Source organism: Fukomys damarensis, unplaced genomic scaffold, assembly GCF_012274545.1.
Source record: "Fukomys damarensis isolate Sample0158 unplaced genomic scaffold, DMR_v1.0_HiC HiC_scaffold_23, whole genome shotgun sequence".
In the NCBI taxonomy this organism is placed as follows: Eukaryota; Metazoa; Chordata; class Mammalia; order Rodentia; family Bathyergidae; genus Fukomys; species Fukomys damarensis.
In genome coordinates this window covers 57,236,678-57,262,122 of record NW_022900935.1, presented here as the reverse complement: position 1 = coordinate 57,262,122, position 25,445 = coordinate 57,236,678, and the positions used below count along the sequence as shown (strand labels likewise).

Sequence of the window (25,445 nt, the reverse complement as noted above, 5' to 3'; positions counted from 1 at the left end):
AGCCCAGCCTGGTCAACTTAGTGAAACCCTGTCTCAAAATAAAAAAAATAAAAATAGGGCTGGGGCTCAGTGCAAAGGCCCTGGGTTCAATCTCCAATATTGCAAAACAAACAAATAAAACACACACACACACACACACACACACACACACACATCAGTAAAGACACGAGGGAAGTATACCTGGCCTATGGGAGTTCTCTCGGTAAATATTTAGGTTTGAGTTGTAGTGAATGAGTTAACAAATGTGGAAATGGATGAATGGAAGATTTAGGATGAGCCCTAACCTCTCTGAAGCCCCAGTCTTCTTAGAGACTACACGTGTGCCTGGACTCTCTCTCTCTTCCACCCCAAGATCATGAGTCAAGGTGGAACACCCTAATCGGGACCCCATCTCACATGGACCCCCAACAGGGGAGCCCCTCGCTCCAGAACAGAGCCAGCGTCCACCTGGATTGGGAGAGGGACGCTCCTGGCACCATGCAGGTGGGGATGGGAAGTCAGTCACTGACTCCTGGTAGAGGGAGATGGATCTTCCCTGTCATTTGCACCAGTGTCACCTTCCGTTATGGCCCTGGCTCCCTGCACCCTGGGCTTCACTTGCTCTGCCCCTTTTCTGGGAAGCCAGGTCCTGACTGTCAAGAGTTGTTTGTTCCTTAAGGAAAAATTTCCCCTGCTTAATCCACAAAGCCCTCCAGGACTGCATTTGTAAGCCCTGTGTAAGTGTCCCCAGCTGCTGGCTCCTTTGGGCATCTTCTTCCCTCCCCAGGAAGGACCTGGAAAGCATAGACTGTCCTTTCCACTCTTGAGTCCTGTCGCCCTAAAGGGGCTACAGCATAGCTGGTGCTCAAAACTGTTTTTAAAGCAAGCATTGAATGAAAATGGTGTGAGCATGGGAGGTTTCCTTTGGGCTCGGTTGCCTGCTGGCTCAGTGGAACTTGCTGGGCTCCAGTTGTGCCGGATGACATCTCTGGGACATCGCAAAGTGATTTCAGAACAGGCAATGAGAAACCCTCCTTTCCAACTCCACGAGGGAATCAGTCTTTCTGATTCTCCCAACGAAGGAAGAATCTAATTGAATGCAAACTCATTACATCTCTGAAGCACTTTGAAAATTTCTCCATGATCCAATTATGATGAACGTCTCAGGATGTAGTCATGCCAGGAAATGTCTCAAGCCGTTGGTTTTGTGGGGTGAGCTCAGGGCAGAGTTCAGTGGGCCTCGAGAGATGGAGCCTGCCGTCTCGCAGACTGCACTCAGGCATTGGAATGGACTCTGGAGTCACCTGGCTTGGGTGTGAACCTAGTCCCTCTGCTCATTAGTTGTGTGGACTTGGGCTACTTACCCCAGACTTTGGGTTCTTCAGTTTCCTTATCCATACACTGGATATTGGCTCCTTACCTTGCAGGTGCAAGGAATAAATATATCTGAAGCCCTCAGCACAGTGACTGGCACCTAGTACTTGACCTAGTCAGTCCACAGTACATGTTGATTGCTGTCATACTGAATGGGTAGAAGATGCGTGAGGATGTTGGGATTAGTGGAAGTCATGGTTTTAGGTCAGTTTTCCTTCAGCGTACAGCCCTTGGTTTTACTGATTTACTCTTACACATCCTCGGTGGGGAAACTTCACGCAGAATCCTCCTAGCTTTTGTTCTCAGCAGCATAAATCTCCCATCCTTTGTTTATTTTTTTATGTAATTTTTAAAAAGTACCTGTAATTCTAGAGGAAGGAGGATCACAAATTTGAGCCCAGTCTGGACAACTTAGTGAGATCCTGTCAGAAAAATTATGGGTTCAATCTCCAGGAGACAGAGAGAGAGAGAGAGAGAGAGAGAGAGAGGGAGGGAGGGAGGAAGGGAGACAGAGAGAGAGATCATACCATACATAATGTTTAGAAACGTGCTCACTCCTTCACTTCATTTATTCTGAAATTCTTGTTGTTTTGGTGGCTGTATAATACTCCATTGCATGGATCCAACGTATTTGTTTTCAATAATTGCATGTGCCACTGTGTCTTTTTTTTTTTTTTTTTTTTTTTTTTTTTTTTTTTTTTTTTTTTTTTTTTGTACCTGGACTCATACTCAGGTCGCTTACCAGGCAGGCACTGTACCACTGGCCACTGAGCTACATCCCCAGCCCCACCGTGACATTCTTAGTGAACGCGGATCCTGATCTTTTGAGTCAGTGGAAAGCTTATAAGGAGAAAGACAGCAACTCACCTCACCCACTCTCTGTGGGTCTCCCTCCTTTCCAGAAGTAGCCACTGTTGTCCGTTTCTGGAGAAATTTTGTCCCACATTTTCCAATAAACTTATTCTGCAGTCTCTCAATTTGGCAACCAGTGTCTTTCAGCTCTGGTAAACATCATTTTATATTCTGTGATGGTTCCCCACTGGCCCTCGTTCCCTATTAGTTTTATTTTTGGCTCTTGGACTTCCTGGACCAAGCCTCTCATTCTCCTCTTTTCTCTGAGTATCATGGCAGTTCTTTGCCATTTTGTTCTACATGGTGGGAAATTTAATTGACTTTAACTCCAGAAAGAGAGCAAATGTTTCTTTTTGGTTATCTTCAGTTTTGATTTTTTTTTTCAAACTATCTTGCTCTCCCTTTAAAGAAAGTGTTTCCCTCTTGTGTGATGTCCTTTCTCTTGACCTTATTTATGTATTCTTACTTCTAGTATTAATGACAGGCTTTTCATTTTATGAACATCATCACCATGAGTCCTCTGGCTTCCCTCTGAGGTCCTAACTGTTTGGTTGCTGTGACCCTGGGGGGTCACATTTAAAAACCGTTTCCAGCTGGGCGTGGTGACACATGCCTATAATCCCAGCACTCAGGAGGCTGAGGCAGGAGGATCGCTGTTCTAGACCAGTTTGGGCTACATAGGGAGTTCCAGGTCAGTCTCAACTACATAGTGAGACCCTGTCTCAAAAAAACCAAAAAAAAATAAATCAATAAATAAAAAACATTTCCAAGCTATGGTCCTCCCAGCTCTTTGGGAGGCTCAGGCAAGAGGTTCACCCACGAGAGCCACACCTGCTGGGTTTTCCCCTTGGCCCCGTTGATCACTAGCTGTATGACCCAAGTTAGTTGTGTAAGTTCACTATTTCCCTGTGGGAACATTTTATTTGCAGATGTTAACTATGATTTTCATTGCTAGTTTCCATTGCAGTCCCCGGAGAGCTTGATCTCAGGCTGAGCAGCCCCCAGCTGGGAAATGGTGGTCCTTGGATTTGAACCCGGGTAGACTCTAGAGTCCTGGCTTCTTTTCAGCTCACCATGTTATTGTCTACCAAGAACAAGGGGAAGAAAATGTTTTAGTGTGAGTCTGCTCCAAATGTTATTGAGATGTATAAAACAGGTACTTATTATGTATTTGAAATTCCATCTTGACTGAGCATCCTGTATTTTTATTTGCTACTTCAGGCCATTCTAGGAAGGGGCTTTTCCCGTACTATATCTTGTCCCTCTTGAGATCCTGTGTGTCACTCTTGCCCTCCATCTGCTAGGAGCCCCTGCCACCGTACCCACAGGGTCCCTGGCCTCCCTCAGAAAAGGTGGGGTGAAATGTGGCTTTGTTCCCAGTGAGAGGCGGCATCTTGCCTTCTTGACGGTGAGGGTCCTGTCCATGAGCCCCACTTCCAGGTTGAGCCAGGAGAGAGGTGCAGAGCTAGGAGCTTGGTGGCTTCTCACCTCTCTCGAGGGAGATAAGTGAAGTAGGGGAGGCTCGTTCCTGGCTCTTTGTTTTCTTGTGGTGGAGCCAGACAAAGTATGCTCCTCTTTTCTTTTCTAGTCCTGGCAGGGGCTGCTTTCTTGGCCGCCAGATCAAGGACAGATTGGATCAGCATGAGTGCGTGGTGGTGTTTCGGGGAGGGCTGGCCAGCTGGTACAGTTGTCCATCAACAGGCCCCAGTTGAGAGGTGCTGATGGATTGGTGGCCAGGTGCCATGTGCGGAGGGTGCTGGGGGCAACATGTTCACACCCTCGTGGTGACCAGCTGGTGAAAGGTTTGATAAGACGCCCTTCCCCCTCACTAGCACCCCGCTTTTTAAAATTTTAAACTAATTCCTGCATGGAATTAATAATTTTGGCAAGCTGAAGGATTCTGGGAGTCCTGCTTCATTCAGTGAGTTCAGATCGGCCTTGAAAGAACCAGAGTAATTAGTACACTTGCATCTCTGTTAATCCAAGTGATGAGTCTGTGCAAGAGAAACATTGAACTCAAGAAAAAAAATCTAAACATTATTTCTCTTTGGTGCACAACAATCTTGTTTTAGGTGTACCTAAGGTCATTGCCATGGGCACAACAGTCAAGGTGCACATCCCACATGCTGTAGCTGCTTGTAATTGTTAGGTTGAGCTGCACTTGGAAGTGAGAGCTTAGATTTGGAGCAGGACTGGGCTTGGAGGCTTTTTTCAGCTCTGTTTTCATGGCACAGGAGTTAGAATTAGGTTATTGGTCAATAAATGTGAAACCCTGATATATCTTGAGTGAGTGTATTCACTTTAAGAAACTTACTACAGCCTGGGACTTCAGCAGTGGGGACCTGATGCCCTGAGAATGGATGCTTGTGGGTCCTTTTGGATGTGCTATCTGTGCTTGCCTGATACTTCTGGCACTTAGGGTTTAAGGTTCAGCCCTGGGCCTTGGCCTTGTCAGGTTCTTAGCGGTTGTCTTGAGCGACCCAAGGATAGAGTTGGACCTATCCAGAGGAAACCATGTCAGTGTGGGTTCCAGAGCCTGGATGGGGCGCCATGACGTTCATGAGGCAAAGATTGTTCATAGGAGATGGAGTGGCCACAAGTTTCACAAGACTGAACAAATGGACACGGTTTGCATGCAGTAATATGCCAGATCTTAAAGGGCCAGCTCAGTGAATTTTGACAACTGAATACTTGAGGAGTATAACCACCACCCAAGATGAAAGAGAGAACATTGTATTATCCCATGGAGAACTCCTGGTCACTGGGTCAGTTCCGCTTGTGCCTCAGGCAGCTACTGATGACTATCACTATGGATTGGTGTTGTGTGTCCTTGTGCTTCAGTGGAATCATGACAGTGTAGTCACACACATATATATTTTGTTGTTATTGTTACATTGGCTGCCTTCTTTCACCCAGTGTTCCAGTGATGTAAGTAACCTGCTCCTTTTTATTAATAAGGAGTCATTAATTTATAAATAAACTACAACGTGTTTATCCACTCCCCTGTTGATGGACATTTGGGGTGTTTCTGGTTTGGGGCACCTATGAATAAGGCTGCCACAAACATCCTTGTGTAAGTCTCTGTGTGAACATCTGTTTTCATTTCTCTTGGGCACCTTCTAAGAGAGAAATCACTGGCTCATATGGTTGATTTGTTTGTTTTTCTTTTTTTAGTGAAAGTATTCTTCCTTAGTTTGGAAAGCAAGCCAAGATCCTGCCCATCACTGACACTGGGTAGGCATAGCTAACAAAAGTTAGGTCATTCGAGGAAGTCTATGACAATTAATAACTGTAATTGAATCTGATAAAATGGGTTATAATTTTGAGCTCTTAGGTTTAATTCTGTAAAATTACTCGAAGCTGATATGTTATGAAGGCTTGTTGATAAAATCAAATTAGGTGCAGTTATAGCCCCCATATGAATCTGATTCAGACTTGAGTCATGGCTAATAACTAACACACCAAATTTGAAGGCTTACTCAATGCAGAATTCATGTGGCCACCCATCCTGACTTTCTGATCATTTCTGGCCTCATTTTGGAAGGTTACATTGCCAATTCTTTCCTTCTTCCCAGTCTGCCTCCACTTTCCTCACCTCACATCTGGATTATGTCCATAGTCTGGCAGCTGGCTTGCTGGTTTGCAAACTGCCCCCTTACCTCCATCCTATTTTCTCATGCCAGCTTATTCTGCCAAAACAGCCCCTCACCCTGCTCGAGACAACTGCTGCTCGCCTAGGGTCGACCCACTCAGTCCTGGCTGAGCTTCTTTGGTGTCACTGGTGGACCCCTGGGACACTGCGCCCTGCACCTGCTCTGCAGAATCTGATTCAGTCGGTTGTAGAGGGTTCCAACATCTGTGTTTTGAAAATTCCAGTTGCTTCTAGTGTGCACCTGACTTGGACACAACTGCCTATTGTCTGAGGTGCACAGCCTTCTGCCTGGTTTCTCAGCTGTATCCAACTCTCTCATTAAGCCCCAGTGCACACCCTCTTCTTCGGTCAGGCCTCCCTTGTAGCTCCCACAACAGAACCTTCAGCCTGCTTGCCTTCCAGACTTTGCCACGCGGTGCTTCCACCCAGCAAGACCCTCCCACCTTGTGTTCCTTTTCACACCATGTCCAGTCTTTCCAGAGTCCTTCCCACACTTTCTTCGATGTTCTGTTTTTCTTTTACAACATTGGTGTCTCCTCTCTTGGAGTGACTGGGCACTTTCCTCACTTGCCATTTCTGATATTAGGTATCGTTTCAGATGTTTTCTATGGATGCCCTTTTTTATGGTATGCAGCCAGCTCCTGGAAGGCAGGATCCAGATCTCTTTGAGCCTTTCCTCCTCTCCTTCAGCTCCCAGAGTCTAACATAACATTGGCTGTATAACAATCACTGACTAGGTACATGTTGGTTGACTTCTAAAAATTATCTGATGCCTGTGTTGGAGACAGAATGTAGAGACATTACTTGGCTGCTGTACTTTGGGAATAATTATTGCGTTGACTTTTATAGATTGTAAGTTTGTGCCTACTCATTAGTTATACAGTAACCTTCTTGAGATTAGAATTTTGCTTATTTGCTTCGACTTACTTTTAATGAGGGCCTGCTACAGATCTGGGCACTGTTATTCGAACTCTGTTCCTGTGTTTCACAGCTTTCCATGCACCTTCCTTGAAGGTGTGAATAATTGGTGCTGATATTCAGTGTATGGTAATGAACTATGGGCAATAATTGAATTTTTATTGAGGAAAATTTTGTTTTGCGGCTCATATTTTCTTTCAGTATTTAAACTGTCATTATGATCATAAAAGGAATACTTACCAGCATGCGTCATGCCAGAGTGTTCTGATGCATCCCTCCAGGAACTCTTCATGAATTCATTTCTATTTCCAGAGCTGCAATTGTTCTGAGATGAACACTTGCATGGAAATGAAAAGGTTGCCTGCTGTGAACTGGGTGTTTAGCTGATTTTGGCGGGGGTACTGGGGATTGAACTCAGGACCTTGTGCTTGTAAGGCAGGTGCAGTGCCACTGAGCTAAATCCCCAGCCCCTAGCTGATTGTTTTTGATTAGTCTGTGCTGGTACCTCTGACACCAGAGGGAAAGTAATAGTATTATCAAGTATGGATCCCTGTGGGATGGTATTTTGAAAACAAGGATCATATTATAAGCTTTGCTGGGTTCTGAGAACTGTACGAGGGAAGTGGTGGGTTTTACCCTAGGGAGCACAAGAAAGAGTTTGCAAATACCTGCTGATTCGAAGTGTTTCCGTGGGTCGTTTTCAGCCTTCTGGCTTTAAAGCTCTGATTTTGGGCACCTCAACAGAAACGTACAGTCAAGGTGGACATTAAATTATTATGTAGAAGTTTTGTGCATAGGATCCTTAATGCCATCAGAGTTCCATTATAAAATTGGGAAAAGGATGTGGGAGGATGCTGGATGCTTCATTGCAGCATGGAAACTTGTCACCTTTTCCTCATGTTAGTGTCATGGTACCCTCTCCCTTGCTGGGCTGGGGATTGCTGGGTGTCACATGGGGCAGTTGTTTGGCCACCCAGGAAACAGGAGGAATTACTCCTTTTCTTGGCTCCACCCAGTCCTCTTTTAGGTCCATCTCTACCCTCATTTCAGAGGCTCTGGAAGCTGAGCTGGCACCCAGTTTGCTTCTGGGTCTCCTGTCCCAGTGGGGCCACGTGTAAACCTTCTTAGGGTGTCTGTCAGTGATTACCCACCTGCTCCTCTCTTTGACCTCCCAACTCCTTGTGACCTTGTGGCTGCCATGTCCTCCACCTTTCTTCTGCCTTTGTGCTAACAAAGCCTTCCCTGGACTGTCACCCTGGAATGTCGCACTTGAGAGAAGACTTTCACTCTCCAGAGGTTTGGGAGATAGCAAGCAGCTTGCATTCCTTCAGCCCTGGTTAACTAGAAGTTCTACGGCCTAGGCCAGTGAGGGCGAACCTCTTAGAGCTTTTAATGATAACAAACAGCCAGCTGCAGCATGTGTGCCATGGACCTGCTACCACCGACCTATACTCTGTGTGGTTCCCAAGTGGACAAGGAGTGCTGTTAGCATAGTAAACGTTTGAAAATGACTAGAGAAAAAATATTCTCTGAGTAGGTGACATTGGGAGTATTATAATTTTTAAAGAATTTCAAACATCCAGGAGATGGCGTGTAGCTTTGAGGTTAAGAGCACAGTTTTGGAATCAGGCCTGTGTTTCAAATTCCAGCTTGGACACTTCCAGCTGACTGTTCTTGGATGAGTTACTGAATTTCTTTGAACCCCAAAGAGGAGGTTATAGGTATCAGTGAGGTAAAGCACATTGTCTCTCTGGCGACCACCTAGCAAAGCCCCAGGCCCATTGCTTTGTTGACCCCACAAGGCAAACTGTGGGTTCTCTTCTTCCCTTCAAAGGTTTGCATGCACGGTTTATACCCGTTAGCCATAATGCTCTCCCTCAGTCTTCTCTCCACCTTGTTGACTGATGTTATCATTAATATTTACTAAGGTATTTATTTTCCATTTTCAGGAAAGCTTTGAAAATAGCGGAGGGAGTTTCTTGGTATTCTTCACCCACTTTCTCCTAATGTGAACGTCTCATGTACTCAGTCATGAAGATGAGACACAGTGGCACTTGATGGTGAACTGAACTCCAGGCCTTATTTGGATATCACCAGCTTTCCTGTTTCTGTTCCAGGGTCCGTTCCAGGGTCCCTTCCAGGGCACATCGTACATTTGGACTCCTCTTCCTTGAAGTGTAGTTGACAGTGAGGGAAGGGGCATTTCATGGGCCTGTGATTCAGAGCCTGGACCCAGGGTCTGATGTGTGTATGTTTTGCTTTGAAACCCCTGGCATTAGCTGTGCTGCCAGTGGGAGATTATCCCATGTTCCTCAATTGCTTGTTTCCCTACCTACTTCTGAGGCAGACAGGGTCTATTAATAGATTTACATTTGTGAGATCTGATTTATCTTCCAGAGGCAAGAATTTAACAGGCTCATTACCACTGTTTATTAGTTGCCAAAGTTTTCTGGTTCTGGTTTTTCTTGGAATAGCTTATGTTGCAATATTGGGGAATACTGGTAGGATCAGTGATGTTAATTTATGGCTGAAATTGACTCATCTCAGACTTTTACAATTTATGTTTTAATTTTGAAGATCAACACAATTATAATACATATATATATACACATATATATACACATATGCACACATGTAAACAATGTGGTACTCCTATACATGTATGTATTATGTAAGGATGAATCAAATTAGGGTAATTAACTTACTGTCACCTTAAATAATTTCCTTGTGAGATCATTTGAGATCCCCCTCTTCTATATATTTTGAAACATACACTATTGCTAATTGTGTTTATGCTACAGCATAATAGAAAGTCAGAATGAACTCTGCTGATCTAAATGTAACTTAATATCCATTAACTAATCCTCATCCTTTTCAGGCTCTGGTAATTACTGTTCTACTCTCTATCCTATGGGAGTTCCATTGTGAAATGGGGACAAGGTTGTCTATTCCCCAGCTCTATGAGAACAGCTTTTTTAGGTCCTATGTGTGAGTAAGAACATGTTATATTTGTCTGTTTGTGCCAAGCCTATTTCATGTAACATGATGACCTCCAGTCCCATCCATATTGCTGTAAATGACAAGATTTCATCTTTTTAATGGCTGAAGAGCTGTGCTGAAATACCACATTTTCTTTATATATGCCATATGTATTGTGAGGCACGAAATTAGGGTGTGGCAGACTGGCTGGGCAAATGAGCATGACCTGTCAATCACAGAGTCAAGACTCATGCGCAGAACAACTTCTGAGTCCTGCATTTGATACCAGTCGGAGAGTGCAAGCAGGGATTTCATAGGGCGATCTAGATCTGACTTCAAAATGGAGGTATAAAAGGCAGGGGCTGTTGGCCCTGTGGCCACTGTCTTCTTTCTGTCACAGTGGCCTTCTCTGCATATGAGGTGTACTTTCTTTCCTCACACTCACCCTACAGAGCACTTCTTTTTAGAGCACTTCTCCCTTCTTTTCTCTCTCCTTTTACCTTTAATCAATGTAAAACACTTTGTTGCCTTGTCTCCTGTCCAATTCTTTGTTCAGGACAACAAGAATTTGGAAAGGAAACCTAGGAAGCGTACAGCACCTCAGTACTTGGCAACATTGTGAGTAACGCTGTAATAAAGATGAAGATGCAGATGTCTTTCACCATATGGGTCTTATTTCCTTTGGACACACCCTCCTAGTGGGATTGTTGGATCATATGATAGTTCTATTTTTAATGTTTTGAGGAGCCTCCAAATTATTTTCCATAATGGCTGCACAAATTTACATCTTGCTCAGTAATGTACAAGTGTTCCCTTTTCACCACATCCTTGCCAAAACGAATGCTGTCCTTTTGATAGTTACCATCCTAACTTCATCCCAGACTTTGGTTCTGGGATTCCTCGATGAGGGGAGGGCTGGGACTTTTACTCTAGAGCTTTCAGAATTTCTTAAAAGAAGTTCAGGTAGTGGGGGGGAAGGATGGCCCTGATGTGGTCTGGGGATGGCACAGTCAGCTATGGATGGCATCAGCTTGCTCTGGGGCCTTGGGGAAGCCACCGAATCTCTGTGGGTCTCACTCTTCCCATCTGTTAAACAAAGTGTCTGGACGATGTAGTTTCCTAAAGTCCCTTTCAGCACTGAATGAGTCTGTGATTCGATCAGTAGATGATTCAATCAGTGGATTACACACGAAAGTTTGGCAGTCTGATGTTGACTACTTTCCATTTAAACAATTACTCAACCTGTGCTTGCACAGGGGTGGAGGCATCGGAGTGTAAGCCTGTAACATACTCAATTTGAAAGGTAGAAATCACTTTAAAAGTTAGGCATTTGTGTGTGAGTGTTGAATCACTTCCTGATCACTCTCATTCAGACTTTTCCACCCCCATTGCTCCCCTTCATTAGCAAGGATGGTGGAGAACTTGTGTAGGCAACAGATACTGAACAACTGCTCTGTCCAAGACTAGGCTCAAAGCACGCCTTCCATCCTGGTCTGAACCAGGACTGGGGAGTTCATACTACAAAAATGAAACTAGTAGTATGAAAAAGGGTGCCCCCTGGAGGAGGGCAGCCAAGCAAGATTGGGTGAAGGAAGAGCATTTTTGGTGAAAGCAGCTCAGGCTGTGGGGAGAAGGCAAAATATAACTGATTTATCTTCTCCTCTCTGCCAGCTACTGGGTTGGCTACTTTTTTTTTTTTTTTTTTTTTTTTTGTACAGTGCTAGGGATTGAACCTAGTGGTGATCAACTTATACCCTCAAAAAAATTTTTTTATTTTTAATTTTTATTTTGGACAGAGTCTGTCTAAATTGACCAAACTGGTCTCAAACTTGCAATTCTTCTGCCTCAGCCTCCTGAGTATCTGGGATTAAAGGCTTGTTCCACTGCGCCCAATGTTATATGATTTTTTTTTTCTACTATGAGGCCCTGCACATTGAGCTACCATCCTCAGGCCTTTTTATTTTGAGACAAGATCTTGCTAAGTTGTTAAGTTACCCAGGCTGGGCCTGAACTTACAGTCCTCCTGCATCATCCTCCCAGAGTGCTAATTACAGGATGATAGGTTAGTCACGTGTGGCACTGTGTCCGGCCACGTGATTCTTACAACTCTGTTCAGTAGCATCATTTCCGATTGTCTAAACTGAGCTGTGGCGAGCCTAAGCTTTTTGTTAGGGTACCTAAGTGCTAAGGGGCAGTGCCCAGACTCAAACACAGACTTGATTTTACATCCTGCATTTCCCATTGTAAATGTGGACTCAGTCAAAGGATTTAAGGTGCTTGGAAGAAGGGCCCCTGAGATTGGTCTTGGCATTTTGGCATTGTCACACAGGTCACGCATGTGTGGCCCCCGGTGGGGGTCTGGAGAGTTCAGCACACTGCTTGGGGCAGTGGTAGTACCCGACAGAATCCGGAGTAAATAATTTTAAAGTTTATAATTCAGTGGTATGTAGAACATGATGCTGTGAAGCATCACCTTTATCTACTTCCAAATATTTCCATCACACCCCGATGAGACCTGATACTTAGTCAGCAGTCATTCCCCTTCCTCCACTTCCTGCTTCCCCTGTCAGTCACCCATTTGCTTCATGTCTCCATGGATTTACCCAGTCTGGATACTTAAGATAAATGGAATGGATGTGGTTTGTTGTCACATCTTCCCTCTAACTCTGTCCCTCTTTTTCCCTCATAAGGACATCTGGGATGACACTGGCCCTACTCAGACAATCCGGCATCCTCTCACTATCTCAGAGTCCTCAGTCTAAATATACCTGCAGATTTCCTTTAACCATGTAAGGTAAAACATTCCCAGGTTTTGGGGTACTAGGACATGGTCATCTTGTGTCCCACACATGCACTCTAGATAGGTTTTCTTTGGGTGCTGCTGTCATTTTAAGGCAGGCAATCTGATACTATTTACAGGTTGTTCTTGGGTCATTTTTCAGTTATATGGGCAGCAGGGAGATTGGCAAGGAAAAGAAAAGCAAGAAATCCAACTGGGCCTTAGATTTGACTGAAGATAAGGAACAGTGATTCCCAAGGAAGAGGCTCACGTACATCATTCAAGCATCCCAGGTTATAGCACACCCTCCCTCAAGAGGCACACTTCTCTGCTCCTCACTGAGTGACTTGTCAGTGAGAACTTGGTGTGCTTATAGCACACAGGGACAGGGAAAAAGATGGGTATCCAGTGATGCAGAGAGATAGAAGGGAGCTTTTATGAATGTTGGGCTTGATGTTGAGAATGGGATGAGTAATATGGCAGTACCTCAAGTGATGCTGATAAGGATGCTGGGTCTCCTTTTGGGATAGTGCATGGCTTTCCCTTGGTCATTATGGCTTTTGGGTGGTGGGACTGTATAGGAGATCATGAAATCTAGGGGGGGAAGGGGAAGAGGGAGGGAAGAGGAGAGAGGGAGAAAGAGAGGAAGAAGAGGTGGAGGAGGAGGAGGAAGAGGAGGAGCAGAAGAGAAGAGAGGGGAAGGGAAGAGGAGAGAGATTGAATACCAGACAGTTTAAATTTAAAAAGTAGAAGAAGGACGTCTTTATCTCTCCCTGTATGGGTTCTCATTAATGGAGAGCTGCCAGGGGCTGTTGGATTCCAAAGCTAGTGAGCAGCAGTGGGGAGTTGTCAGGCTTGCTCTGATGTCCTTTCATGGCAACCTGGATCATGGAGTTGGACTGTACAACCTCAGCTCCCATCCTGTTTAGATGAGACATTTTCATTCTTTCTTGGGGTTTAAGAGGCAAGTGCACTTTTGCCTGGGTGACACTCAGGTTTCTGCTAGAATTTGTCCCAGAGCAAGTGGCTCCATGTGCATGATGGTGGACAGAAGGAAACTCAGAGAGTTTTGCATAGATTTGTTCTTTACTGCTGCTGTGGCGATACTTGGCTCTGTCGCTCTGAATGTTATTTTGGAGATGGGTGATGCAGGTGCTTTTTTAAAGACATGGTGTAATTAAGTTATTTTTAGAAACCCATTCAATATTTTCCATGTTGGAGATGATTTTCACATATTTACGATGGGTGGTGGGTGTGCTCTAGCCAAGAAGGATGCCACGTCATCTGTAAGATTGAATGAACATCCATCGTGATTAATTTGGTCAGTGCTGGAGAACTGTTTTTCAAAGTGACTTGCAGAGATTTTGAGACCTGCATCATTTTTCTCTTCTTCATTTCTCCCCTCATTGATTTGATTGTGGTCCTGCTTGGTCAGTTCCTTGGATCTGCCACTTACTGCCTATGTGAAAAGCGCAAATTGCCTTATTCCAAATTTCATTTCTTTGTCTACAAATAGCAATAGAAAACAATATCTGCCTCCTGAGGCTGTTGTGATGATAAGATATTGAATGTAAACCTCATCTCTGGAAAGCATAGGTGATCAGTAAATATTAGTTTCTCTCTTCCTTTTAGAGATAAGAAAATTGATGAGTTCAGTCTGACATTGACTTATTGGTAGTCTTCAAATACTTCAAAGGGAGTCACATGTGATGGGGGAAAAGCATATGATTTGGTGCTCCAGAGAGCAGAAAGAGAGCCAGCAGATAAAAACGGGAGACAGATTTCAGCTCAACATAAGGAAGAATTCTGTAATAATTAGAGCTCTGTTATTATGCAGTGGTACTTATGAAGTAATCAGAACTTTGTCTCAGAAGTATTCAATTAGAACAGGATTTCTCAACAATGCTATGACTGACATTTGGGGGCCAGATAATTCTTTGTTGTCAGAGCCTTTGCTGTGCACTGTAGGATATTTACCAGCACCCTGGGCCTCTACTTGAGTAATTAGATGCCAGTAGCAACCTTCCCTACCCCACCTTCAGTGTGACAACGGAAGATCTCTCTGGACATGGCCACATGTCACATAGAGAGCAAAACTGTCTCTGATTGAGAGCCACAGAATTTGTGGGTAGATGACAGCAAACTGGACTCATTCTTCTCAGGTCGACCATCCCACTCAAATTAGGTTCTTACATGCTTAGTTCTAGTAAGAACATTCTGGGGAGGAAATTCTGGGGTTGGTTTTTTGGTTGGGATAGTTGAAACCTAATATGTGGGATTGAAGGTCTGATTACTTGTGAAATGGTAGGGTTTAGTTTGGGCCCAAGAGCAACAGAAGACACTGTTCAGAAGGCCGAGGGATGTCTAATGGTTTGTTGCTCACTGGTTTTGCAGGTCATGTTAGCAGCCTCTTACTGGTCTCTCCTGGCCCCAGCAGTTGAGATGGCCACGTCCTCAGGGGGCTTTGGTGCTTTTGCCTTCATCCCAGTGGCTGTTGGCTTCACCCTTGGGGCTGCTTTCGTCTACCTGGCCGACCTCCTGATGCCTCACTTGGTGAGTACCATTTTCCTTTGGGCTGTGGTGTAGGAGACACCCAGCTCTATGCAGTGAATTGCTTTCTGGTCACCTCGATGTAGCTATTATTTCTCTGTTAAGTAGCCCGTGGAGTACAAACAGATAAGAAGGGCATTAGAGGAAATCAGTGGTGATTTCTTCTAACTCTCAGGGTAATGTGACTAATCATCCCACTATTTACGTTTTGGTAAGTCCAGACTTTGAATGTCAGATGTCTTTAAAAATATAGTGTGTGGCCGGTCGTGGTGGCGCACACCTGTAATCCCAGCACTCAGGAGGCTGAGGCAGGATTGCTGCAAGTTTGAGACCAGCCTGGGCTACATAGTGAGTTCCAGGTCAGTCTCAACTACATAGTGAGACCCTGTTCCCCACTCCCCGCCCCCCCAATAGTGTGTGGCTGGTGTTGTGCTGTACACATGTATATGTGAGAAGTCATGGAACTGGGCAAAGGAAGTGACTGTGGTCATGGTCTTTGCAGAGCTTATGATGTCACCAGGGAGATGACAACACATCCAGCCATTGGCATAAGACCATTGCCAACATGTACCATCGACAGGGGCTTACAGAGGGTGAGGTGGGAGGGCTGGGCACCTTGAGTCTGGGCGTGAGCTCATTTCTGCCATTCACTAGTTGTATGTCCCTTAGTTCCAGTTTTCCTCCCTGCGATTTGAGGATAGCTCTACTGAGGGACTGTAAAAATAAAGAAATACATAAAAATTTAAGAAGCACCAAAATTGAGGGTGATCTAGAGATTTCAGGATTTTTGCTGAAATCAGGCTGGTGGGTTGAATTTGGGAATGAGGTGTACTTGTGCACATAACAGCCTTTATGGCTGATCAGAGACACTCAGGGCCAGGCCCTGACACAGCAGCTACCAGCCACTGGCTACAACCCATTATTGGCTGTGACTGGTGATGCATGTACAGCCTTACCAGATATTGAACCCCAGTCAATCCTAGGCCTGGGCAGAAGCATCCCAAACTGGTGCTCACCCCTAGAAGGGAGAGGTCCAGGAAGAGCCACGTGGGAAAAATGATGTCAAAAGCATTTCTTCTGTTCGATCATAGCAAGGGAGGGCTCAACGAATGTGTATCCCAGGAGGTAGGCCGATGTTCTCTTCCCTGACTACCTGCCTTCTTTCTTGCCTTCAATGCCCAGCCAGAGAAAGAGAAAGAGGAAGCATCCCTAGGGACTTGACTTCTAGGACCTGGGGCTAATGAGAAACTGATGAGTCCTAGGTCAGTAGGACTGTGTCTCTGGACCAGGGCGTTGATGTGATGGTTGGAAAGACAGCCGTGATGCTGTCCAAAGGAAACACCATCTGTCACTTTTTTTTTTTTCATTAAAAGCTTGAGTGGCAGTGCCTGTTTCTGCCTCCTGGATGCTCAGCTTCCCTGCTGTGTGGTGGTGGCTTTCAGAAGCCCTCACGGTGCATGGCCACATTCTGCTCTTAAACCCACTCTGGTTGCATGTAGCTCACTGTTGTGGCATATTCTCCTTGTCCCCGGCAGGAAGCTCTTGTGGCCAGTGGTCTGAAGCCCTGAATAATCCAGTTGACGGGAATCTAGTTGGGCATCTGGACATAGCTGCTGCCGTGTCACCCTCTGCCCTCTCACTTGAACCTACCTGGGCCCTTAATAGTCACAATGGGTCACTGCTAATGGGACTGGGGACAGGGATTGTAGGATGGTGTCAGGTGTATTCAGCTGCGCAAACAGAGGGGCTTTCTCTGGGTAGGGTAAATAGTCGTGGGCCAATTTGTACCATTTAGTGTACTTAAAAAAAAACAAAACCAAACCATTTGGTCCCTGCTTGCTCTAATCTGTGCTTTGAGTATGGAGAAGCTCTCGGGAGTGAATTCTAGATAGATGATGAGATGGTGTAGACACTGAAGCATGATTTGGGAGTAGGGGCCAAGTGTTGGGGAGTTGAAGAACAAGGGCTGGGAGAGTGACATAGGAACCACTAGTGGGTAGCAGAAAGACCAGCCTGATGGTAAACACCTGTTCTAGGACACTTGAAGAGAAATGAATTCTCACGGCTGTGTAAGAAGGGGAATCTGTCTAGGAGTTCTTATAAATAGAGGGGCTTTATTTCTAATTGCTGCCGTCACCGAATACGAACATTGTTTAGAGAGTCTCGCTGGTGACAGCCTGTTGACCTCCACTCCGAGGCCAGCCAAGGGTTCCCTGGGTGTCCATGTTAATTTCCTTTCCGAACCCGAAAAGGGCAGTGAGTAGCTCGTATGTGTTGAGGAGATGATGGAGAGCTTTCCCTCCCTGCTGCACGCAGTTAGGGCACATGGTAGGGTTTGATCATTACACAGTGTACACGTGTCAGAACCTTTCGGCGTACCCCACAAACAATGTACAATTATTCCGTGTTGATTGAGAGCAGACTAGAACTAGCTAAATGCATACAGTGACAGACCCTGGAAACAATGCCAGAGAGCCGAAGTGAGAGGAGGGAGAAGTGATTACTCTCAGCAGCCCAGGCCTGCAGCGGCAGCACAGTGGCACACAGGGCGTCTCGGATCCGCCCACCCAGCATAAGCAGGCAACCCACACCCCACATCCTGAGGCCTAGACCAGCACAGAGGCAGCTTGGGGCCCTCACACTGCCCTGCTCTTAGCTGAGGTCTCCCGGACATCTGGAGAGAGGCAAGAGGGTGTCACAAAGGAGCCAGAGAGCACGGTCTCTCATGTCCACGAGTGCCCTCTGCCACCAGGAGATACAGGGCCCTGGGCTACATCAGCAGGGAGGACCCCAGCACAACAAGGATATGACTAGGGAAGCCTCCTGTTTGCCCCGCAGCTCTGAGATTTCCCGCCTGTCCCCAGAGCCAAGAGAGTGGCCCACGGGGCTGCCATGGAGACCCTTTTACAGCACAGAGAAAGATCTAGCTATAAGCCATAAGAGTGGTATTGAAGAAACATTTCCAGATACATGACTACATACATTTCGTCTCAATCAGCACATCATCCTTCCACTCACCTAACAGTCTTTCAAAGACCAGTTCCTAATTTTGATGAAACTTAATCTCTCCCTTTTTGTTCCTTTATGTATCTTTGATGATATCCATAGGAAATCTCTGCCTAACCCATGAGCACAAGGATTTTGTCCCATGGCAAGGTTATTGATTTGTATTTTACTCTTTGGTCTTTGATCTATTCTGAGTTAATCTTTATATCGTGAGAGGTAGGGTTAATGTCAGGGTTAGGCCTGTGAGCTGCCCTGTTCTTCCTCAGTATCTTGGTGGCCCAAGGTGAAGCCAGCATGCACGGAATGGCTCGTTCTCTTGTCACCTAGACCAAGCCAGAATCAACTGGCTGTTGCCTTTGGGCCAGGGCCCATTGCCGAGGCTACCAGGATCCCTGTTTTCTTAGCTTATGGGGATCTCTAGCACTCCTGTGGTGGGCCCTCACCACAGGGCATCACAGTCAGAACTGCAGGGCTGGGGTCAGGGTGAAGACCGCCGACTGCTGAGCCTGCTGCAGACTTCCACAAGTTCTGAGTCCTGGGGTACTTGGGGGGACGAGTGCAGGTACCTTGGTCTGGCAGGATCCAGGTTGGCACTGGGGATGTGCACTTGGCTTCCATGGGCTGGGAAGAGTCAGACCTGGCCAGGGAGCCAGGGGTGGCCAGAGTGGGCAGCTGGGCCTTCAGATGTGGAACACACATGAGTAGAAACACAAAGGTCTTAGTCACTTTGGAGTCACTGGAACAAAATACACAACACCTGCAATTTAAGAAGAAGTTTATCTTAGCTCATTTCTCAGAAGAAGTTCAAATGGCCAATAAATACATGAAATAAATGTTCACCATCTCTGGCCATTAAAGAAACGGGAATTGAAACAACACTGAGATTCTACCTTACTCCAGAAAGAATGACTCCCATGAAGAAATCAAATACAATAAAACCTTGGTTCGTGAGCACAATTTGTTCTGGCAACATGCTTGTAATTCAAAGCATTTGTATATCAAAATGAATTTCCTCAAAGGAAAGATGGAAACAGATGATTCATTCCACAGCCCAAAAATATTAATATAAAATGATCACAATATTGTTATATAATACAAAACCATAAAGAAAATGCCAACTATAAAGAAAAAAATCTGCAGTTACCTTTGGCTGGTATGAGGGAGACGAGAGAGGAAGGTTATTGGGCAGGATGACTTTTATTATTGCTAATGCAATCGCTACTCTCTATAGGCTCAGTGCAGTCTTTTGCTTTTTGTGAAATTTTGACAAGGAACCTAGCCAATTACACTTGCTTTTACCTCCTTTTGAGAAATTTGGGGAAATGTGAAATTGCATTGTTGTTAAACAATTCGTTGCTTGCACTGTTACAGCCATATTCGGGTGGTGTTTTTCTACAAATTTTGCACTGTTTCCCACATTTTACGTATCTCCCTAATCTCATTTGAAGGGAAGGATTCCTCCACCTTTTTCTCTTCCTGCTCTGCGAGGAGATTCCTTCCCTTCTTGCTATTGGGAGATGATCACCCACAATCCTACAAAGAGTGGGGGGAGGAGCAGGGGGCTGAGGAGGGAGAGGGAAGAGAGAAGAGAAAAGAAGCAAGGGGGAGAAGAAAGAAAAAGAAAAAGGGGAGGAAGAAGTAGAAGAGGAGGGGCAAGGTGGGGAGAGGAGACAGAGCAGGGAGAAGAACCATTGGCCCAGTTGTGATCACGTGACATTCAACATCACATTTACTCATCTTGTTAGAACAAGTTACTCCTAATCCAAGGTTTTACTGTATGGAAAAAGCTGATGAGACCGGTGGTGGGAGGAAGGAACCATCTACATTGTTGGTGGGAATATAAACTAGTACTGTTATGGAAGTCAGTGTGGATACTTCAAAAGAATGAAATTAGACTTTCCATTTGACACAGTTGCTCCCCTTGTAGTTATCTTTCAAAGAGTTAAAGACATCATGTCAGAGTGCATACCAGTGTTTATAACAGCACAACTCGTAATGGTTAAATCTTGGAAGCAGCCCATATGTCTATTGACAGATAAATGGATAAAGGAGATGTAGTGTTTACACACAGGGGAGTACTACTGTACCTTAAACAAAAACTTGAGTCATTTGTAGGAAAATAAATGCACTCAAGACCATGATGTTAAGTGAAGTAAATTAGATACAGACGCCTACCTCATGGTTTCTATTATATGAAAAACCCAAATTGTAAATAAAGAGCAAAGATAAAGACAATAGGAAGTAGGGAAATTAATCTTTCTCAAATGGAGAGGCATGAAGAAATGGAAGGAGGGGTGAGGCAGGGGAGAGAGGGGTTACAAAAGGAATTCAGATGTGTCATGTACATGTACCACCTCCACATAGGGGATGGAAACTTTATGTGATACAAACATGGGCTGATAAAAAAATTGAAAAAAAATTCCAGCACCCTGAAAGGCAGAAGAATCATGTTTGAGCCCAGACTCAGCAATTTGTTAAGAACTTATTTTAAGATTAAAAAAAAAAAAAAAAAAAAAAAAAAAAAAAAAAATCTGGAACCCTGGAATGAAAATCTTGCCGGGGTTCCTCCCCTTTCCAGCTCAATATAATTGAGATTTCAGGCTCACCTACTTCAAGTTTCAGGCATTGCTAGGAGCCAGGACAGAACAGGGAAAAGGTAAAAAAAAAAAAAACAGAAAGGGCTGGAGTTCAGTGGCCCTGGATTTGATCCCCGGTACACCCCCCACCCCCAGTGTAAAAGAAAAATTCCTCTCCTTTTCCATCCTCTTCCTAGACAGATCAGTCAAGCACTTGTATCAGGGTATTGAGTAATTTTCCAGGGTTTTTCTTTTTTCCCCCCCCTGGTTGAAGAAAGGCAGTTATGCTTGACTTTTAAATTCTGAAGTGCAAATTCTCGCCCTGTTTGCTTGTGTTCTGCTAGGGGGCTTTGAATCAGCTTTCTGATCACAGGATCCCGGCTCCAGTGGGCTCTCCCTTCTCTGTAGCTGTGCACACTTACATGTGTATCCAGACGGAAGCCACCTGTAGCTCCCATTTTGTGTTACTTTTAAATTTAAAGTGCTTTTTTTCAGCGTGGAGTTTTCTCTTCTTGGTGTTGTTTGTGCAGCGGTTGTCCCATCTTTGATCATTAGATTGCTGCTCTGAGCTTTCACATATGTATGGATGTACATGTGGAAATGTAATTTTGTTTGGTGTTTTCTGACTCTGCCTGTGTTGGTGCTACTCGCTTTCTGCGGCTTGCTTGCCATGTTGGCAGTCTCTCTTCTCTTTCTCCTCCCTCCCCTCTCCTGGAGTCTGACACTGTGAGGAGGCTGCCCTGAGAGACGGCAGCAGCAGGAAAGGAAAAGCAGCAAGACCCCATGACTGTCTGAAGCCATGGGTTGTCTGGGTGGACTTGGCCCCATATCCTACCTGGGCAGGTAGGGTCGCAAAGGGCTACCGTCTTCTCAGCCCCCTGCTTCTCTCCCAAGTCCTCCTCATATTCGTTATTGTGGCAAGGAAGGTGCCTCTGGCAAAACCCTGAATGAAATATGTGAAAATGCTTTTAATAACTTTGGCTGGTGTCAGCATTTGGCTGGCTGGAGCTTCTTTGAGCAGCCACAAATGAAAACTGGCTACAAGTGACAGATGTTCCAAAAGACAGTCTACTTTTTCCCTTGAGGTGTGTTTGCATGTATCTCTCTCCTTCATAGGTCTTTCTCTCTCTTCTAACATGAGAGATGAAGAAAGAGAAAGAGAGAAAAGAAGAGAGAAAATGGCAAGTGTATCTTGCAGAAAACAAAGGAATTGTATTGCATCCACGAGAGTCTTAACAAGTGTGATACTGACGGAGAAGCCGGACCTGTGTAGTAGTAGAAAGGGACCTGGTCCCTCTGTGTCAGCATTAGCATTTTGCATTAAGTTTCTTTTAGCGTTTGGGACTTGAAATAAGCAATCCTGCTTCACACTGGAAGGAGCATCTGGTATTGCTCCATCGTTGATGGTTATGGTGGCCCTGACAGAGGCCCTGTAGTAGCTATTGCGGGTGTGCTAGGTGGGAACGCGGTTGTGCAATTAGGAGAGGTGGTTGGCGTGTGGAGGCGGATTGGGTACTTGCAGGCCACAGAACTTTGGTTTTGCAATTGGACCTTTTCCCGAACTCTCTACACACCTGCATTAGTTCACTCAGCCTTCCCTAGCAAAATACCACCAGCAGGCTGGCTTAAACACAGGCATTTGTTTCTTACATTTCTGGAGGCTGGAAATCCAAGGTCCAGTGTAGGCAGGGCTGGCTTCTCCTGAGGCCTCTCTCCTTGGGGGGCAGGCACCACCTTTTCACTGTCTTTGTGTAGTCGGACTCTGTGTGCACATCCCTGGTGTCACCCTGTGTCCAGATTTTTCCTTCTTATTAGGACACCAGTCAGACGGGACCGAGTCCACACCTTAGTGGCACTATTTTAACTTAGTCATCTCTTCGAAGTCCTGTCTCTAAGCAGTTACAATCCAAGGGGGTCACTGAGAAACTCTTTCTGTTCAGAGGGCTTTGCTGGCCGAGGATAGTTTGTCTTTATGCAATCAATGAAACTAAGGTGCCCTTTTCACCTGAGGCTGCATGCCCTTCACAGGGTGACACCTGGAGGGAGCTGGAGTCCATGCCCTCATGAGTAGCAGTGCCTATTCTCAGGTGCAAGTGGAATCCACAGTTGAGATTATTTCTGTGGCCTTTGGAGGCCTTCCTCAGCCTCCCAGGGCTTTTAGGGAGATGCTCAGCTGTCATTTTTGGGTCTCCTTGGCATGCACAAGGGTCAGAAAGGGAGTTGAGTCAGTTTACTAATGTGTGGCGCTTGCTGTCGGTGGTGGGGATGCTGGCCAGGGCCTCTACCTCTTCTCTGTGTGGTCTGTACTCCAGGCCAGGCAGTGAATACTGCTCCCTGAATCTGCATGCTTGGGCGCCGGCTGTGCACACAGCCCTGGATCACTGACCCTGTGGGAGAAAGACTTGTAGCTTCACAATCAGTGGACCAGAGCATCTTGAGAATACCTGCTCTCTGGCTTTTGACAGAATTCAGAAACCCACCTCTGTGGGTGATTATTCAAGTCTCCATGAGACTTGGGGACACACACACACACACACACAGAGTCAGTTCACGTTAACTTTCTGAGGGGACTCCTTAAGCATCAGATGGTTCTTGTTATTGTAATAAGCACATGAGGATTCTTGAATGTGAACAGGCATGATTGGGAGCTTCTAGAACTTGGGATTCCTTTATCATTATGAGAAAACTTTTTCATAAAGTTGTGATTCGTGCCAGTTATGGTGGTACACTCAAGAGGCTGAGGCAGGAAGACCTCTAGGAGTTCAATGCACTATGTAGCCCAGGCTGGCCTCAAACTCCTGGAGATCATAGTGAGATCCTGTCTCAAAAAAAAGAAAAAAGTTGTGATCAGATGCCTGTCCTCTCTTGCCATCACTTGAGAACAACTATTTATGAAAAATAATCCAGAAGCCATCACAGGACTGTCCTGGAACAGTGGTGGGTAGGGGTGGCAAAGATGATTTTCAAAGTGGAGAGAGGGAAGGCATCCGAAATGAGTTAGACACCTCCTTCCTCCCAAAGGTGACTGGAACCAAGTCTGGTTTGCCCACAGCTCGATCCTTGGCCAGGTGGCAGGCAGGTGTAGCAATACCCAGCAGAACAGGTCCTGGTTGTGCCTGGGTTGCTCAGCTCTGTTGATTTGGGTGGGCGGGTGGTTTTGATGCAACTCTCAAGGCCGGGACGTCAAAGTCCTGGGGAAGTTGAATAGAAAGTTCCCAGGGCTGGGGATTTAGCTCAGTGGTTTTGCCGCCTGCTTCGCAAGCGCAAGGACCCAAGTTCGATTCCCGTTACGGGGGGGAAAAAAAAACCCAAAAAACAAAGAGGCAGGAAAGATGTGGGAAGAGAAATGTCTTGTGGCCAATTTGGGGAGAGTCTAATTAAAGCCACTGAGAGGACTAAAACACTGTTCTCTCCTATATGGAGTCCCTGGGATGTCAAAAATAGGAGTCTGTGAAGCCTCCTTTCGTAGGTGCTCTGCAGAGCTCTGTGTCTGTGGCTCCTGCTGGTCCAACCCTTTGAGCTGGGTGGAGGGGAAGGGGCTCTTAGCCCTGGGTCTCGGGCACATTGTTTCTCTAGTCACTGCCAGTCCCCCTTGGAGCCTCTTTTTTCAAATTGTCTGAGTGAGAAATAGGAGGACTCGCTCATCTTACCCTGAGTGAAATGAGACATTCTGAACTGAATGTACAGATCAGCTGCTAGCAGGTGTCACAAGCAGTGGATTCCTGTCTCTGCATCTGGAGGTTTGGGGGCTGAGTGCATGTGTGTCCCTGACATAAGGCTCGTGTAGCCCTTACCTTGTACAGGGGGTCTCGGAGGTGCTGTCCAACCTGTCCCTCTGCGGGACAGCTTCCTTCCTTCCCTGTCGGTGTCCTCACACTCTTTCTTTCCTCTTGATGGGCCCGTGCCCACTGCATCCCCTGGCCTAGGAATAATTGACCAAAAAAAAAAAAAAAAAAACGCTGGCCTTGTTGCTGCTGGCTGTGAAAGCTGGGAAAGGCCGCCAAGCAGGTCCAGGCCTGCTCCACTTACATAAGCAAAAGCAGAAGTCTCTCTCAGGCCTGGTGCCTGGAGGAGTCTGTATATTTCTCTGAATGTAAACTTGAAGACAAAGGAGGAGACTCAGTGCCCCTGGGGGGGTTGAAAGTGAGTAAGCCCTGCACCCTGGGGCTGGGACAAACACTCCTTCCTGGCCGCTACAGGTCTGTCATGGTTGGGCATGTGGTATGATTTCTGTGAGCCATGAATGAGCCTATTTGTGCTGGTAGCTAGAGTGACCTACTTTAAGTCTGTTTGATTTTTAATATTACAGAGGCTTATTTTTGCACAATTTTATTTCTGTGCTGATTATGAGCCTTTGGGAAGATGGTTCCCAGAAGTTCTGTCCTCGTCAGTCTCCTGAATGGTGAGTGCTGCTGACCGGCCTTTACCAGCAGGCTGAGCTCCCCTGTCACTGCTGGAGGCCTGCCGGAGGAGCACAGGGCTCCCTGCCACCCTCAGGGAAGTCTGTGACCTGAGGTCACATAACGCGACTGTAGTTTGCCAGCTGGGATAGTCATTAATCCCAGTTTAACCTTATCAGCAGCAGTTTGGTCTTCCTTTTCTGTCTTTTGCAGGTCTTTGTGGCACGCATGTGCACACAGTGCACACACACGAACACGAACACACACATACACAGCACTTTTCAGGCTGGTGGCCATCGTGTCAGACCTCACAGATCAGGCCTTCTCACTGTCGCAGAGAATGGTGGCTTCCACACGATGCAGAGGGACATCTGTGGGCA

At 45.8% G+C, this 25,445-nt stretch overlaps 1 protein-coding gene across 9 annotated transcripts in view; it reads left to right on the top strand.

The window, feature by feature from the left end:
* Slc39a11 (solute carrier family 39 member 11) overlaps positions 1 to 25,445 on the top strand; it is a 412,155-nt gene that overhangs the window by 90,847 nt on the left and 295,863 nt on the right. For 8 of the 9 annotated variants that reach the window (XR_783584.3, XR_004518544.1, XM_010640585.3 and 5 more), the window contains one exon: positions 14,928 to 15,086. The exons of the other annotated variant lie outside the window; for it this stretch is intronic. Coding sequence is in view for 6 of the 8 variants with exons in the window: in XM_010640585.3 (XP_010638887.1) it covers positions 14,928 to 15,086 (159 nt within the window). In the remaining 2 variants the exon portion in view is untranslated. The remainder of the gene's footprint in view (positions 1 to 14,927; positions 15,087 to 25,445) is intronic. 9 annotated transcript variants of the gene reach the window in all.